This window comes from Dasypus novemcinctus, chromosome 3 (genome assembly GCF_030445035.2).
Source record: "Dasypus novemcinctus isolate mDasNov1 chromosome 3, mDasNov1.1.hap2, whole genome shotgun sequence".
Taxonomy (NCBI): domain Eukaryota; kingdom Metazoa; phylum Chordata; class Mammalia; order Cingulata; family Dasypodidae; genus Dasypus; species Dasypus novemcinctus.
Window position 1 is genome coordinate 35,079,247 of NC_080675.1, and position 18,536 is coordinate 35,097,782.

At 37.8% G+C, this 18,536-nt stretch overlaps 1 protein-coding gene across 5 annotated transcripts in view; it reads right to left on the reverse strand.

The window, feature by feature from the left end:
* The window catches only part of LOC101441550 (acyl-coenzyme A thioesterase 6), a 123,466-nt gene that overhangs the window by 29,968 nt on the left and 74,962 nt on the right, over positions 1 to 18,536 (reverse strand). For all 5 annotated transcript variants that reach the window (XM_004455113.4, XM_058293093.2, XM_058293091.2 and 2 more), the window contains exons 4-6: positions 14,677 to 14,786; positions 10,987 to 11,042; positions 4,919 to 4,974 (exon numbers count right to left, since the gene is read on the reverse strand). In XM_004455113.4, coding sequence (XP_004455170.2) covers positions 4,919 to 4,974; positions 10,987 to 11,042; positions 14,677 to 14,786 — 222 coding nt within the window. The remainder of the gene's footprint in view (positions 1 to 4,918; positions 4,975 to 10,986; positions 11,043 to 14,676; positions 14,787 to 18,536) is intronic.

The window sequence follows — 18,536 nt, forward strand, 5'->3', positions numbered from 1 at the left end:
GGCACATACCCCAAAAAACTGATATCAGGGACCAAGACAGATACTTGTACACTAGTATTCCTTGCAGCGTTATTCACAACAGGTAAAATGTGGAAGCAACCCACGTGTCCATTGCATAAACAAAACATGGTATATCCACATAATGGAATATTGTTCAGTTGCAAAAAGAAGTGAAACACTCATTCATACTACAACAGGGATGAAACTTTAAGACATCATATTGCATAAAATAAACTAGGCACAAAAAGACAAACAGTATACAATTTCTTTTATATGAAATACTTAGAAAAAGCAAATTCATAGAGACAGAAAGCAGAACAGTGGTTACCAGGGGTGGCGTAGGAAGAGTTACTGCTAAATGAATATGCGTTTTGGTTTGGGATGATGAAAATAGTCTAGATATAGCAGCAAAAGTTACATAGAACTGTTAATGTACTTAAAGCCAAAGAATTGTCCTCTTAAAATGGTTAAAATGATTTTATTATGTATATTTTATCACCATCAAAAATAACTTATTGGGAAGTAGATGTGGCTCAGGCGACTGAGCTCCCGCTTACTACATGGGACGTCTGGGTTTGGTTCCCAGTGCCTCCTGGAGAAGATGAGCAAGACAGCAAGCTGACGTGCCAACCTGGCGCAGGTAGCTGATGCGACAAGATGATGCAGTGAGATGGCGCAAACAAGAGACAGCAAGGAAACACACTGAGAGATGCAACAAAGCAGGGAGTGGAGGTGCCTCAGGAGATTAGCGCCTCTTTCCCACATGGGAGGTCCCCAGGTTTGGTTCCCAGTGCCTCCTAGAAAGAGAAGACCAGCACACAACAAATGTACACAAAAAATGCAAACAATGAGAGGTGGGGAGAAAGAAATCAATCTTTAAAAAATAAATAAATAGGATCGAGGGGCAAGATGGTGTTGGATTAAGTACCCACTCATCTCTCTCACCAAAAAACGGCTGAGTGAGGGCAAAATCCTGCTCAAGTGAGCTGTTCTGGGAACCCACACAGCTGGAGGCTTTAGGGCATGACGAAGATTGACTACTCAAGGTAAAACTGTGAGTTTCTGGTACCTAAAGCTGGAGCTACTACAGAACTGTTAAACCCTACTCTCAGGAAGCTGCAGCAAGCCCGACTCTCCCTGGTCACCCAGCCGGAGGAGGCAAACTCCAAGCACAGGAGGATTCCAGTGAGGGGTGGAGAGGTTTCCCCTGTGCATGTTCGATAGTCTGAACCCCTGTTTTAAGCTTTGAGGAGCATAACAGCTGGCTCGAGGTGACACCAGGAAGAGGGGAGAGGTGAATCTTCTGAGGCAGCTTGATTTACCTAACCACTCTGGGATAGGGAAAATTGGCCTGGGAGAAGGCCGAGTCAGGCAATTAACTAGTCAATTTCAACTCTCCTAAGGGAAGGGGACAGTAGGAAGTGCTTAATAAGCTTCCAGGAGCGTATTCAGCGTTCCCTGTGAGAAGTGGGTGCTCTTGAAGAGGGTCGAGAGTCATTTTTTTCTGGGAGTCATTTTTTTTTTTTTTTTTTTTTTAATTTTAATTTCCCCCCCTCCCCTGGTTGTCTGTTCTTGGTGTCTATTTGCTGCGTCTTGTTTCTTTGTCCGCTTCTGTTGTCGTCAGCGGCACGGGAAGTGTGGGCGGCGCCATTCCTGGGCAGGCTGCTCTTTCTTTTCACGCTGGGCGGCTCTCCTCACGGGCGCACTCCTTGCACGTGGGTCTCCCCCACGCGGGGGACACCCTTGCGTGGCAAGGCACTCCTTGCGCGCATCAGCGCTGCGCATGGCCAGCTCCACACGGGTCAAGGAGGCCCGGGGTTTGAACCGCGGACCTCCCATATGGTAGATGGACGCCCTAACCACTGGGCCAAAGTCCGTTTCCCTGGGAGTCATTTTTTTCTGCGGTGAATTAAGTCACCAGGGTCCCCTTTGAATTTCAAAAGGACACTCTCAAACAGGCTATAGCATCCTGCTGCTCTGGGAGAGAAAGCAGTAAGAATTGAAAGCGGAAAGACAGATTCTAATCAGCAGGAATTTATCCAAGGCAAAAGGTCAATCCTGCCAGAGGGAAAGTGACTTGATAGCTTTCTGAAGAGCTAATCGACTAAACAAGAAAGTTTAGCTCAGTAGAGGAGTTTACGACTTGAATATTCAAGGTCCCTGGTTCAATTCCCAGCTCCTCTTAGTGTAGTAACCCACCAGGATATTAAACATCCAGTTGATACTTTAGGACAGGGAAAACAGACATTATTCTTGTATTTAGTTTCTCTTGGGTCTCTTATTTTTTCCTAAAAAAAAAAAGTTACTTTTGTTTTATAATTTAACTTAGTATAGCAGTTTGATATGGTTATGAATTCCAAAAATAGATATTGGATTATGTTTGTCACCTGGTCTGTACCTACCGTGATTAAGATATGATTAGGGCTTTGATTGGGTCACAGCATTAGGGCATTAGTCCCCACCCCTAGTGGGTGGGAACTCACAGATAAAAGGCATGGCAAAGGACAGAGTTGAGGGTTCTTTTTTGTTTGTTTTTGTAATAAAAATATTTAGTGAAAAGACACATTTTAACTCCTATTTATGGATTTTAAAAATGCAAATAAAGTTTTATCAATTTAATATTCAGTGCATAACTGGCTTAATACATAGCCTTGATTTACTCCCTAAAATCATATTTCCATATTTTGAAAAATTAAATGCAACTTCATACTTTCATTAGTTACATTCAATAGAAGTAAATAGACACGTCCCTGTGTCTCTTAAAAAAAACTGAAAAGTCAAAGTAAGGTTAACATTTTAATATTTATAATGAGGGTTCATAAGGTTGGAGTTTTGCTGTTCGAATTTGATGCTGAAGTCTTAAACTGGAGCCCCAGGAAGTAAGCACACAGAGGAAAGAGAAGCCAGCCCCAGGAAGAGAGGAACCCAGGAAGCCTGAACCCTTGTAGCCATGGCAGCCATCTTGCTCTAATACATGGAAATAGACTTTGGTGAGGGAAGTAACTTATGCTTTATGGCCTGGTATCTGTACGCTCCTACTCCAAATAAATATCCTTTATAAAAACCAACCAATTTCTGACATTTTGCATCAGCACCCCTTTGGCTGAGTAAAACACATAGTTTACTCGCTAAAACCCACTTCAAAATCTGCAGCGGGAAGGTTGCAGAGTAACTGATAAACACCAGCAGCCTGAGAAGCTACACAGGGGCTTAAGAGGGAAAGTTATTTTTCCTTAGTGTTTGTTTGACTGCTTACTTGTGGGTTTGTCTGTTTGTTTTCTTTTTTTTTTTCATTTTCTTGTCTTTCTTTCCTCTTTCTTGGCCTCCTCCCCACTGTTTTTTAAAAAATTAAGTGCTGTCGGCTTGTTTCTTGTTTGCTGTGTTTCCTCTTCCTTGATTTCCTCTTTTCTGGGTATAACGATTTTGGCTACCAACACTATCTCTTTTCCTTCCTACACCTTTCTATCTTCTGCTTTCTGTTGTTGCTTTTACATCCCTCTTTCTTTGTTTAGTCCCTGGTTTTCCTGTTGTTGTTGTTTTTTTAAAATTTTATTTCTAACTCTTCTGTTTCTTTTATTAACTCTTTTTCTTTTTGTCCTTTCTTTTCTCTTTCCCTCTCTCCTCATCACTCTGGCTTTTTAATTCATTCTATATACTTCTCCATATTCAGTTTCCCATTTCATTGTAAGTACTTCATTCCTATAACTCTACACTGCTTACATGAGTAAAATATTCATTTTCCTAGGTCTTATATGATTCCTCTGCTAACCTTTACTATCATTATTACTATTACCCTCGTTATTTTCTTACCTCTTTTTCTTTCTCTGGCCCTAATCTTTTTCCTTCAAGGGAACTTAGACAACAACAAGGAAACAGAATAAGAAGAACAAAGTTTCAAAGAGAAAACTTAACACACACACACAAAAACAGCAACTAAATAAAACCTAGATTAGAGGGAGAAGCTAATCAACTGAATAAACTCATCAAAATAAAAAGATGACCAAACAGCAACAAAAAATTACAAGCCATACCAAGAAACAGGAAGATATGGCCTAGTCCAATGAACAAACTAAAAACCAGGAAGAGAAGCAGCACATTGAACAACTAATCAAAGCTGTCCAAACAAATATCATGGACCAACTTAATGAAGTGAAGGAAGAGATTAAGGATATTAAGAAAACACTGGGAGAGCATACTGAAGAAACTGTAAACATACATAAAAAGTTAATGGATATGATGGTGATAAATGGTACAATCCAAGAGATCAAATATACACTTGCAGCAAATAACAGCAGATTTGAACAGGCAGAGGAAAGAATTGGTGATGTGGAAGACAGTACATCTGAAATCAAACAGATAGTAGAACACACAGATAAAAAGATAGAAAAAATCCAGCAGGGACTTAGTCTTGAATGACAACACAAAACGTACAAACGTATGTATTATAGGCATCCCAGAAAGAGAAAAGAAGGGAAAGGGGATGGAAAGGGTGTTGGAGGAAATAATGGCTGAAAACTTCCCAACCCTATTGAGGGAGATGGTTGTACATGTCCAGGAAGTGCAGTGCTATATTTGCTATATCTCCAATGCCTAGTGTAAAGGAGGAATTTATGAAATATGTCAAAGGAATGAATGTCATGGAAAACTGATCATTACATATTATGTAAAAAGGAGATACAAAACAATATGTACAGTATGATTTTATTAGCTAATACTCATCCAAGAATACAAAAGCAAAAACAAAAAAAACCCAAGAAATATGTAAATAAAAATGTTAACTGTATTTACACTACCAGTGGTTTATCGTACTTTTTATGGTTGCTTTTCTATTTTGTAAGGGTTCTGCAATGGACAAGAATTAATTTTATATTAAGTAAAAAAGTGTGTGTGTTTTTTAAATTAATAAATAACAACCTACCAGTCCATTTAAGTTCTTTATGTTGTTTCTTCCTAAAGACAATATCCTCAAGTTTTCTGTAGTAGAAAGAAAGCAATTTTTTGTTAATGAGAATCATATTACATAATTTTTGTAAATCCAGACTTTACAAAATAAGACTTTAAGAAATTTTATATAATAAATATTCTTACATAATTAGCAAGAAAGGCTATGTTAATAAAAATTGGTAATCAGGTAGGAAATACCATTGGACAATCATAAAGCAAATACTGCAATTATAATTCCATATTATGCCAATATTGAATTAAAAAACGGTTGCCTCATCTCAGTCCTAGATGCTATCCCTAGTATCTCTGCTGCTATTCTGTCATCATAGGATATAAGCAATTCAATTTTTGTAAAAAATTGAAACCAAAGTGAGTGGGTAGCTCAGTGTTTTGAGCGCCTACTTCCATGTACAAGGTCCTGGGTTCAATCCCGGGTACCTCCTAAAAAAAAAAATCAAACCAAATGATAAAACTTTATAAAAGGATGTTGTAGGAAAGTGGCTGTGGCTCAAGCAATTGAGCTCCCGTTTGCCATATGGAAGACCTGGGTTCTATCTCCAGGGCCTCCTGGTAGGAAAAAAAAAAGAAAAAAAAGGCATCTGTGTAGGTCCCTATGAGACCAGGTTCAGTTCCTGGTGCCTCCTAGAGGAGACGAGCAAGACAGTGAGCCGGTGTGATGGTCTGGCACAGCGAGCTGATGCAACAAGATGATGCCACAAGGAGACACAAAGAGAAGACACAATGAGAGACACAACAAAGCCAGAGGCTAAGATGGCTCAAGTGACTGAGCACCTCTCTCCCACATGGGAGGTCTGAGGTTCGGTTCCCAGTGCCTCCTAAAGAGAAGACGAGAGAACACACAGCAAATGGACACAGAGAGGAAAGAGTGAACACAAACAACTAGGGAGTGGAAGGGAATAAATAAATAAAATAAGTCTTAAAAAAAAAAGATGTTGTATACATTTTTATAGTCTATCATCCATTTTTATAGTCTATCAGTTTGATATCTTGCTGCAAGTATGTTCCTCAATGTGTATTTACCCATCCTACTGAAAATGTTACTGATAAAAATCTGAAGGAGAATGTCATCTCTAAAATGTTTACACTTCTTGAATCCTGTAATTACATTTCCAGGATGTGATTCTAAGGAAATAATTCAAAATACAGAAAAAGACTTTATATGCAAAGATATTTTTAATCACAGCATTGTTATGTAATAGTAAAAAATTTAAAATAACCTAAATGTCTAATAATTGGGAATTGTCAGTAAATTGTCCCAACAATGGTATGTTTCAGTCACTGAAAGTAAAATCAGGAAAATGGATGTGGGTCAACCAATTGGGCTCTCATCTACCAAAGAGGAGGTCCAGAGTTTGTTGCCCAGGGCCTCCTGGTAAGGGCAAGCTGGCCCATGCAGAGTGCCGGCCCACACGGGAAAGCTGCCCTCTGCAGGAGTGCTGCCCCGTGTGGGAATGCCGCCCAGCATGGGAAAGCCACCCCATGCAGGAGTGCCAGCCGTTGTGGAGAGCTGGTGCAGCAAGATGACGCAACAGGAGACACAGAGGAGAGAAAATAAGAAGACGTAGCAGAACAGGGAGTTGAGGTGGTGCAAGAGAGTAATCACCTCTTTCCCACTCCAGAAGGTCCTAGGATCAGTTCCTGGAGCCATCTAATGAGAATATAAGCAGACACAGAAGAACACACAATGAATGGACACAGAGAGCAGACAATGGGGGGAACAGGTGGGAGCAGGACAAATAAGTAAAATAAAATAAATATTAAAAAAAAATTTTTTTTAATGAAAGTAAAATCATGGAACAGATGAGGTTCAAGCAGTTGAGTGCCTGCCTCCCATACGGGAGTCTTGGGTTTGGTTCCCAGTGACCCCTAAAGAAGACAAACAATGAGCAGACATAAACAAAAACAAGGAGCAGACAACAAGCAAAAATAGTGAGCAGATGAGAAAAAACAATGAGCAGACAACAAGCAGACAATGTGCAAAAAACAACAAGCAAGACAATGAGTACAAACAACCAGCAAAAAAACCACATGAACAAAAACAACTAGCAAAGAGATGAGGGAGCCACATGAGGGGATGACAACAAGCAAGACAATGAGCAAAATACAAAAAATGAGTAGGAAGTGAATGTGGCTCAAGCAGATGAGTGACCGCCTCCCACATGGGAGGTTCTGGGTTCAGTACCCAATACCTCCTAAAGAAAAAATAAACAGACAACAAGCAGAAAAACAATGAGCAAAAAAACCCACAATGAACAAAGAGACAAAGGAGCCATCTCAGGCAGGGGGAAAAAAAGGTAAAATCATGTTTGCAAAGAGATTTTAATGGTATGTGAAAATATTCTTGTTATAAGTTAATTGAAAAAAAAACAGGCACCAAATTGTATATTCACTATGCACTGAAGAATAAAAAATAAAATGAATAGGAAAGATAGAAAAAACCCAGTTGCTTATTTGGAATGCATGATCTTAAATTGCTGGCTAGTAAAAATATTACAGGAATAAAAAGAGTAAAAGATTTTAACCTGAAATTTGAAGCCAAATCTATTTCAAATCTCTCATTTTAAGAGGACTCACACTAGAAAACAAAACATATTTAAACTCCACTTCACTCCACAAAGGATTAAAAATAAAATCAAATAAATTTAGTATTTAAAAATCTGAAAAGGAACTGAGAGGTTGGAGGAAAACTTATTTTTCATTGTCACCCCTTTTGAACCATTTGAATGAAACTATGTGCATGTATTATTTTTCCAAATTAAAAACAAAAAAGATTTCCAGTAAAACAGAGAAAACCTCATTTCTGTTCCAGGAAACTACTGTGACTACTTTTACATAAGTTATACATTTAGTTTGTACAACTTAAACCTCTATAAATAAGCTGTCCAATATGGTAATCACTGGCTCCAAGTGACTATTTAAGTCTAAATTAATTAAAATTGAATGTAATTAAAAAATAAATTTCTCAGTCACACTAGCCACCCTCTTCGTGCTGAGTAGTTATATATGTCTAGTGGCAATCATCTTGGGACAGTGCAGATTTATAATAGAATATCTCCATCATTGCCAAAAGTTCTACTGGACAGCACTGTTCTAAAACATACACTATTCAATGATTAACAACACAAATCCAATTAAATAGTTCCAATCCATTCAGGGAAACAACTCAAACTGTTTGAATTTTTGTTACATCATTATATAAAATCAGGACAGTATAATAACTATCTTATAAGAATACAAGGATTAAAAAAGATAATTACCGAAAACATTCAGCATAAGGCATTATTGCCTGATCCATGTGCAATAAATGACATGTGTATATGTGTTTGTGTATCAAGCATATATAGCTTATATAAATGATGGTTTTAATTTATGTTATTCAATAAATTATTTTAAATTCCTTTATGAGAAACACTGAACTTTCAGAATAAGGTAAGACTGATTTAGTTCATGAGAAATGGTTTAACTACTGAAACAAGAACACATATAATTATAAATTAATGACAAATATTTAAGAAAACCACCTAACCAATTATTTTTAAAGCTTCCTGATATAGAAAAATTACCACTTCCTTTTTTTCTATTTTATGTAGAAGAAAAAGCTCATTCAAAAAAAATCATTCCTAACTATGTATATGGGAATTCTCTTACTTTATGTGCAATTTTTCTGTAAACCTAAACCTGCTCTAAAAATAAAGTTCATCAAAAAAATTCATCCATTTAACACATTTATTGAGCATTTACTATATGTCATAAACAATCATAAGCATTCACAATTGAACAGTGAATAATACAGATAAAATTTTCTGTCCTGTAGATGGGGAAACCATGACTCTGGATGAGATCATCTGGAGAGAGTGAAAACAGAGAATAGTAGTCCAATAAACAAGTCCTAGAGCACTCTAAGATTTAAAAGTTGGAGACATGAGCCTGGGAAAAAGGGGCCAGCAAGGCAGGAGGAAATCAGGAGGCTGTGGTGTCCTAGAAGCCAAACACTGAAAGTCCTTCAAAGAGGAAAGAAAAATCATCTGTGCCAAAATATGCTGATTGGGTCAGATAAGAGGACTGAAAAATGACTTCTGAAACTGGAGGTGGCAAAAATATGCAACTTCTTCAATTATAAGGTCTTAATTAATATGGAAAACTCCTTTTTAAAAAATGCACATGAAAATGGTAATAAATGGCTAAAAGGATCTTATTGCTATATAAAGAAAAATTATTATATCAAATGTAGTAGATTAATTATTCTAAAATAGCATATTTATATATTTTCCATATTTTGTATGCTGTGTAAGCAGGGTACCACTAGAAGCAAAACATTGTTTCTTCTTCCTCCAAGGCTTTGATAAAAATTAAAAGTGTCCTAAAGCTGGGTGTTTGCTTCTTTAATAAATTGAATACATTTTTTGCAAAACATACAAGGCTACAAAACTTATTTTCTCAACTTTAATATAAGGTTATTAAAGGATATCATACTATATAGCTTTTTAGTCATGCTTTTTGAGTCATGCAGTTTTTCATTCATAGTTTGGTGCAATAAATATTTAGTAAATTGTCAACAGAGTTATTCTGCCTTATAAAACACCTGCTATATAAGAATAACTATTACAGGTCCTCTTATCTGGGAGGATAGTAATCAGAATAATATTTTAAAAAAGAAAATTCTGGTATCATTGCTGAAAATTCTGGTATCAACTGAAGAGCAGAAAGACAAGAGACACAGAGACTAGTCAGGGCAATGACAAAACTCCTAGAGCAGTATTTTTCAAACTCTAGGGCATAACGTATTAATAGGGCATGAAATTAATTTAGTGGGTTTGATCAACATTGGGAAAAAATGAAATTGATTTTTGAAAAATGATAGTGCAACCTGGGCAATAAGGCTAAACATTGTTGTACAAACTTTATTACAGTTTGTAGGTATATATTTGATATGTGTATTTATATGAATGTGTATTCTAGGTTATGAATTCAAATGTTTTCTTATTGTGGAAAGTTGTCAAAACTGTTTGAAAAGCATGTGAAGTGGAAAAGATTAGGGTCTCAAAGCTGTGGCTTCTGGGAATGGAAAAGTGACAAATTTAACAGGGCTTAGTAAAGAACTTGGATGTAGGATTTTAGGGAGAGGAGTATGATGGTTTGGATAATTGTCCCCCAAAAGGAATCCACATTTGAATCTCTGGAACCTATGAGTGTTACCTTAGAGGGTAAAAAAAAAGTAATGTGCAAATATGACTAAAGTAAGGATTTTAAGATGAGGTTTATCCATCTAGGAGGGCCATGATGCAATCACGTCTATCTACATAAGAGGAAGGAAGAGGGAGAATTGACATAGACAAAAGAGGAGAAGGCAATGTGACCACAGAGGTAGATGTTGTAGTGATGTAGCCACAAGTCAAGGAATGCTGGCAGCCACCAGAAGCGGGAACAGATAAGAAACAGATTCTCCCCTAAAGCCTCTGGAGGGAGTGCAGCCCTCCTGACACCTTGATCTCAGTCCAGCGAAAATGAGTTCAGACTTCTGCCTCCAGAACAGTGAAAGAATACATTTCTGTTGTTTCAAGCCATCAGAATTGGTGGTAATTTGTTATAGCAACCATAGGAAACTAATACAGGAGGTGAGAGTTCTTGACAAGTGGGAGGAAGGTAATGTCACTAACAAAGACAAGGAGCACAGAAAAGAAAAGTTACTGTAAGGAATTCCATTTTAAATACAACAAGTTTGAAATACAAGAAAAATTTGAACACAGAAATATATAATAAAAAATCTGATTTTCTATTTAAGACATTAATTCTAACTATAAAACTTTAGAATATCTTTAAAATGTTCAGGTTTCATGTTATTAATATCTCTAACTTTCTTTGGATAATAAAATTTAAGATGCACAGTTTATATATTATCTCTGTCACCTGACAATTACTATGGTTAAAACAGATGCCAGCTTCTTGAATTATAGTGTTTCTAGAATGTTTAGTGCAATAACTAGAAAATCTAAAAACCATTTGTTACTGTGGATCACTTACTTAAGCCATTCAGGTTGGCAATTTTTTCAATGCAGTTTGTAGACAGTGAAAGCTTCCTTAAAAAGAATGAAGAGAAACCTCAATTAATTAAAAAATTAAATGGTAGATTGGAAAATATTCCTTAAGTGCCCATAGATAACATTTAAGTTGTATTTCTTTTTTATATTGAATTCTCTTTTTCCCCTTCAGTCATGGCACTTATTTCCTCATTTTGAATTCTTTTTTTTTTTTCTGTTACAAAAGTAATAAACACTCATTGTAGAATATGAAAAAAATAAAAAACACCAACACCTTTTTCAGGGAGATTTGGTGTTATCTATTAAATTTTTAAGTACATGTGTTCTTTGAACCAGCAATTCAGTTCTAGGAATAGATTCTACTAAAATACTAATACAAATACTTTTAAAAGATAGATGAATTAGGTTATTTATTGTATTATTACAATAACAAAAAAAACTGAAAAAATCTAAATATCCATCAATTAAGAAAAAAATTAAATAAATACTGCCATATAATGAAATACTATGCTGCCATTAAAACAAATGACTGACTCTTGTCCAACTTGCCAGGCAGCTCCAAGCACTCAGTCTGTGTCCCTACCTCCTCCTTTAGGCAGCCTCTTCTGCAGCCCCTTACCCCCTACCCACCAACCTTTCACACTGTCCTTCTTCGTTGGTGTTTCTGTATATACTAGTGTGTGTATGTGTATGCATCAAGGTAGGTCTATGTGCACATTCAAACTTCTGAAAAGCAGGATAGCTCTTTGTATAGTGTTGTAAACCTATATTAGTGTATATAAAACGTGTAGATGTATATATGTGTGCACACCCCTGTGAAAGTGTGTGTAAACTTGTGATATATATATTAAAAAAAAAACAACCAAAAAACAATACAATACATCTTACATAATTTTATATGATTACTTTTTTGAAAAAACAGAACTATATATATGCATGTGTGGAGATAGATTTTTTCATGTGTTAAATCATTCAGAAATGCATATTGTAAAAGTTATATATAATCTTACCCATTCCACATATCCCCCTGGAGATAACTACTTTTAATAGTTCAAATATATTTTTCTATACATATTTTAATTGTATAAAAACAAAATTTCTAAAGAGAGCATAATTATACAGTCTTTATCTTCTTTTCTTGATTAGATGCTTAATCTTAGAACATTTCATCCAAAAATATAGTAAAACAAGTTTTATTGAATGCTTAATATGTGCCCAGTATTCTTCTAAGTACTTTATATGTATTAACACTTTTAATCATGAAAACAATCCTAGAAGTATTATTATCCATATTTTACAAAGATGCTAAAAAATGTGCCTAACATTACACAGCCAGAAAGTGACAGAGAGAGAATTAAACCCTAGGTAAATCTGACTCTAGAGCCTGTGTTCTTACTCTTTATGATTTGACTTGAAGAAGAATTATTCATTGTTTCAGCTTAAACAGCAAAAGCAATTACTATACAGTGTAAACTACTGGTCAAATCTATATATTTTCTAGTCATGTCCCACTCCCAAGAACCACCAGTGAAAAAATGTAGTGCTTTAAATCTGGGAATATGGCTGAGGAATAATTCTTTCATTCTCATCTACACAGCCTGCCCAAAGAGATTGTCGGCAAAATTATGAACCAGTTGACCCGAAGCAGTTTCTAAGATGCTGTGGTGTACAGGGTACAAAATCTTCTCAAACATTTGTCTTTGAGATGGCTCTTGATAAAAAGGTATTTGACCAATCTGAAATCATGTTTGAAGCCAAAAGAGCATCTTGAGGTAGATTTTTATGTGATACACTGTGCTCTTATCAAAAAGAACAAGTTGTATACAATAAGTTAAATATTTTTTTACTTTTCTCTTTAATTTCAAAGACATATATTAGTCTAATGCAAGGGTTCATAAATTATGACTAAGAATCACCCAAACAACTTACTATAAATACAGATTCCCAGGTTTCATCAATAGATATTCTAGTTCTTTTATGTCCTGCATAAGGAGATTCTTGTGTAGATGGTCAAGGGACCACACTTAGAAACACACATGGTATAGAAGTTAGAGGGGAAACGGACTTTGGCCCAGTGGTTAGGGCGTCCGTCTACCACATGGGAGGTCCGCGGTTCAAACCCCGGGCCTCCTTGACCCGCGTGGAGCTGGCCATGCGCAGTGCTGATGCGCGCAAGGAGTGCCGTGCCACGCAAGGGTGTCCCCCGCGTGCGGGAGCCCCACGCGCAAAGGAGTGCGCCCGTGAGGAAAGCCACCCAGCGTGAAAAGAAAGAGCAGCCTGCCCAGGAATGGCGCCGCCCACACTTCCCGTGCTGCTGATGACAACAGAAGCGGACAAAGAAACAAGACGCAGCAAATAGACACCAAGAACAGACAACCAGGGGAGGGGGGGAAATTAAATAAATAAATAAATCTTAAAAAAAAAAAAAAAAAAAGAAGTTAGAAAGAACAAGTAATTCGATAATATTACTTGATACTACTTGATATAATATTATAGCCCTGCCAAGAAACATTGCAGCCAAAAAGCATGGTTACAAGATATCATGGGATAAATACTGCTAATACATCATAGAATCTCCCTAAAAACTGTGTAAAATATTTATTTAATTTATTTATTTATTTTTAAAGATTTATTATTTATTTATTTCTCTCCCCTTCACCCCCTCCCCACTTGTCTGCGCTCTGGGTCCGTTCGCTGTATGTTCTTCTGTGACCGCTTCTATCCTTATCAGCGGCACCGGGAATCTGTGTTTCTTTTTGTTGCATCATCTTGTGTCAGCTCTCCCTGTGTGCAGTGCCATCCTTAGGCAGGCTGCATTTTCTTTCGCACTGGCGGTTCTCTTTATGGGGCACACTCCTTGCCCGTGGGGCTCCCCTAAGCGGGGGACACCCCTGCATGGCACCGCACTCCTTGCATGCATCAGCGCTGCGCATGGGCCAGCTCCACACGGGTCAAGGAGGCCCCGGGTTTGAACCATGGACCTCTCATGTGGTAGGTGGACACCCTATCCATTGGGCCAAGTCTGCTTCCCAGTGTGTAAAATATTTAGAAGATAAATTTAAAAGAATTGATACAGATCTGACACCTAAAATCATGGGAAACTAGGACTACAAAATAAGAATAATTTAACCCCAGTCAGAATAAAATAGAAAGCTTTACAGCAAAATGCCTGGTTCTCACGACGTGGTATGATTTTGGTTAATGGTAACTCTTTTCTCTTTGTGTTTTTTAGATTTTCTGTAATGTTTTACAATGTATTTTTATAATTTAAAAAGTTTTTTTAAAGGGTATCTCTTGGACACTTAGTAAGCAGTGTACCGATTTTGGTGGGAAATTTTACAAGAGAAACTCGATTTTATGACAGTAATGGTTTTCTTGGGTTGTTTGGCTTCTCCCAAGAGACCAGGAAATTTCTGTTTTCCTGGTAGATGATACTCAGATACACTATAAAAATTATATTATAAAAACACCATACTGTTCAGTTTTACTTTATTAATAATCCTATAAACCAGTAATTTCTTCATGTTTGGCTCTGTCAATGGGAGAATTATATTAGCAAACAAAAAATAAATGAAGATCTCAGAATAAATTTTTTTTCTTGTTCCTGCCTTGAGAAAAGAAAGGGAAACCAAATATTGATACCAGAAATATGAAAAAAGATAAGAGAACTTACTCGCAGTTTCCAAGCATGGACAAGGAGGCATCCATCTTTTCTATAGGAGGAATCTGGGCATAAAGCTTTATCTCTTTGGCTTCAGATGGCTTCTGACCGGTTTTTTCTTCCTGCAATAAAAACAGCATGAAAGAAAATGATCCCTGATTGCAATATAGAACCAAAAAAATAGGCCAGAATTTTCTAAGGTTTTTCAATGTTTATTTCAAACCAATTATTAGAATTTAATAACTGCATTTCTACCATTCTCTTAATTATAACTTTTACTTCTTGATCTGATAAGCAAGTTTCTACATGGCTGAATCAGAATATTCATTGTTAGCACCCTACCAAATAGGAAAAAAGGAGGGAAGGAAGTAATTTTTATCTCTGTAAAATTGAAACTCCCTTAAGAGCCCATCCATTAATAAAATAAAACACAACAGCAAAAACATCTTCCTAGGAAGAATTCCTTGTTCCTAAACATACTTTTCTCTTTTTCTCCCAATTTTTTTTTTTTTTTTTAGCAGCTGACAGTATTTATTAAGATAATTGACTTAAGCATCTGCTATGGTGACTTCAACCTCTACTCCGGGCTCAATACTGATGGAAGTAATCTGTTTAACAGTCTCAGAAGGACCCTGTGGCAGGTCAATGAGTTGCTTGTGGATCCTCATCTGGAAACAATCCCAAGTCTTTGAACCTTCAGCACAAGGAGTTTTCCTTGTAGTGATTCTTAGAGTCTTGGTAGGCATCCGAACCGGTCCCTTCACTTTGAGGTTCTTTTCCTTTGCGCCTCTAATCAACTTAGTACACACCTTCTCCAGAGACTTCATGTTGCAGCTGGTCAGGGTGATTCTAATACGGTGAATATCCACCTTTGGTTCCAGTGTCCTTAAAAGCCCTGGCTGTGGCGTGGCTTCCTGACTGACTTGTTCCTCGGTGACAGTGAACAACAGTGAGTCAGGAGGACCTGGGAGCCAAAGCGTGGCTGCTACAGCGACTGCGTTTTCCTAGAAAAAACCTTTTTTCCCAATTATTAGAGAAGTTGTAGATTTACAGAAAGATTATGAACAAAATAGATTTCTCATATACCATCCCTATTTTTAAAATTTTGCATTAGCTATGGCACCTTTGTTAAAATTAATTAGAGAATATGATTACAATGTATTCTTAGCTATAGTCTATAGTTTACATCAGGATTCACTGTATTTTGTAGTCTGATGTTTGTTTTATTTTTAAATTTTTGTTCTAGCAACATATATATCACCTAAAATTTCCTTTTTTTTTTAAAAGATTTATTTATTTATTTAATTTCCCTCCCCCCCCCCCCCCCCCCCCCCCCGTTGTCTGTTCTCTGTGTCTATTTGCTGTGTCTAGTTTCTTTGTCCGCTTCTGTTGTCGTCAGCGGCAGGGGAAGTGTGGGCGGCGCCATGCCTGGGCAGGCTGCACTCTCTTTCACGCTGGGCGGCTCTCCTTACGGTGTGCACTCCTTGCACATGGGGCTCCCCTACGCGGGGGACACCGCTGCTGCGTGGCAGGGCACTCCTTGCTCACCTCAGCACTGCGCATGGGCCAGCTCCACACGGGTCAAGGAGGCCCGGGGTTTGAACCGTGGACCTCCCATGTGGTAGACGGGCGCCCTAACCACTGGGCTAAGTCCGTTTTCCCTAAAATTTCCATTTTTAACCACACTCAGAAATATAATTCAGGGGTATTAATTGCATTCACAATGTTGTGTTACCATCACTGCTATAGTTTACCAAAACTTTTCCATTATCCCCAAAGAAACTGCACCAGTTAAGAATTGACTCCCCATTCCCTACCTGCATTATGGCTCCTGGTAACCTGTATTCTAGTTTCTGACCCGATGAATTTTCTTATTCTAATTATTGCATACCAGTGAGATCATACAATACTTGTCCTTTGTGCCTGGCTTTTTTTTTTTTTTTAAAAAAGATTTATTTATTTATTTATTTAATTCCCCCCCCCCCCCCCCCCCCCGTTGTCTGTTCTTGGTGTCTATTTTGCTGCGTCTTGTTTCTTTGTCCGCTTCTGTTGTCGTCAGCGGCACAGGAAGTGTGGGCGGCGCCATTCCTGGGGAGGCTGCTCTTTCTTTTCACGCTGGGCGGCTTTCCTCACAGGCGCACTCCTTGCGCATGGGGCTCCCCCACGCGGGGGACACCCTTGCGTGGCACCGCACTCCTTGCGCGCATCAGCGCTGCACCTGGCCAGCTCCACACGGGTCAAGGAGGCCCGGGGTTTGAACCGCGGACCTCCCATATGGTAGACGGACGCCCTAACCACTGGGCCAAAGTCCGTTTCCCTGTGTCTGGCTTATTTCACTCAACATGATGTCTGTAAGGTTGACCCATGTTGTTGCATGTATAGAAGAACTTTTGTTTCTTTTCAGGACTGAATAGTAGTCCACTGTTCAGACATATCATATTTTGTTTATCCATTCATTGGTTGATAGACATTTGTGTTTCTTCCATCATTTGGCAATTGTGAATAATGTCACTGTGAACGTTGGTATGAAAATATCTGTTCGAGTCCTGATTTCAATTATTTTGAAATAGAAAACAGGTGTTTTGAGTTCCTGCTTTCAATTCTTTTGGGTATATACCTAGAGGTAGGATTGCAGTTCATATAGTAATTCTATGTTTAACTTTCTGAGGAACCACCAAAGTGTCTCACACAGCAGTTATACCATTTTACATTTCCACTAATAATGAACAAGTGTTCCTATTTCTCCACAGCCTCTTTGACACTTATTTTTCATTTTCTAACAGTAGCCATTCTAGTGAGTATGAAATGGTATCACACTGTGGTTTTGATTTGCACTTCCCTAATGGAGAATGATGTTGAAGATATTTTCAGGTGTTTTTTGACCATTTTTTCTGGAGAAAGAAAAAATACAAAAATGGTCTTTTGCTCATTTTAAAATTGATTGTCTCTTATTGAATTGCAGGATTTCTTTATAAATTCTGGATATAAGAATTACCATATCTGTGGATCCAAATATCTTCTCCCATTCTGTAGGCTGTCCTTTTACTTTCATGATGGAGTCCTATGGTATACATTTTAAATATTGATTAAGTCCCATTTATTGAATTTTTCTTTTATTGTTCATGCTTTGGGTATACAGACTAAGAAGCCATTGCCTAACAAGGTCCTGAAGATGCTTCTTTACATTTTCTTCTAAAAGTTTTTATAGTCCTGGTTTTTATATTTAGGTCCATTTTGAGTTAATTTTTGTATATGGTCTGAGTTAGGGGTTCACCTTCATTCTTTTGCTTATAGAAATCCAGTTTTTCCAGTTTTACATTTGTTGAAGACACTCTTCTTTCCCAATTCAGCAAACTTGGCACACTTGTCAAAGATCAATTGACCACACAACCAGCAAGATGGCAGCCCAGTAAAGAGCATCTAGAATCAGCTAAGGCTACAGGGCAGTTAAGTCATCACCCAGAGCTAATTAAAGCACCTGTTTGGGGGTTCCAGGAGTCCAGAAGAGCATCCTGCAATATCCTTGAAAGAATGGAAGGAGGAGACTGCCCATCTGCTGAGAAGATTGGTGTGTAGAGCCCTCCACACCTCAGAGGCTGGTGCCCATCCTCCACTGGTGACACAAGCCACCTCGGGAGCTATTCTGTGGTTGGAACTGGAAGCTCCACTTCCCAACAATAGGGGAAGAAGAGAAGGTTGGGCACCAACTTCAGCTACTGATTAGTAAATTTAGTAGGCTAGGGTATAATCCTAAAACCAGTTAAAGCCTGAAACGTCCATGTCAGAAAGAGACTAGTAGCTGCCACTTTAACTCTGCCCCTATGGGGGGGACTGAAAATCACAGTGCTAGAGACTGGGTTTCTTTCTATCCA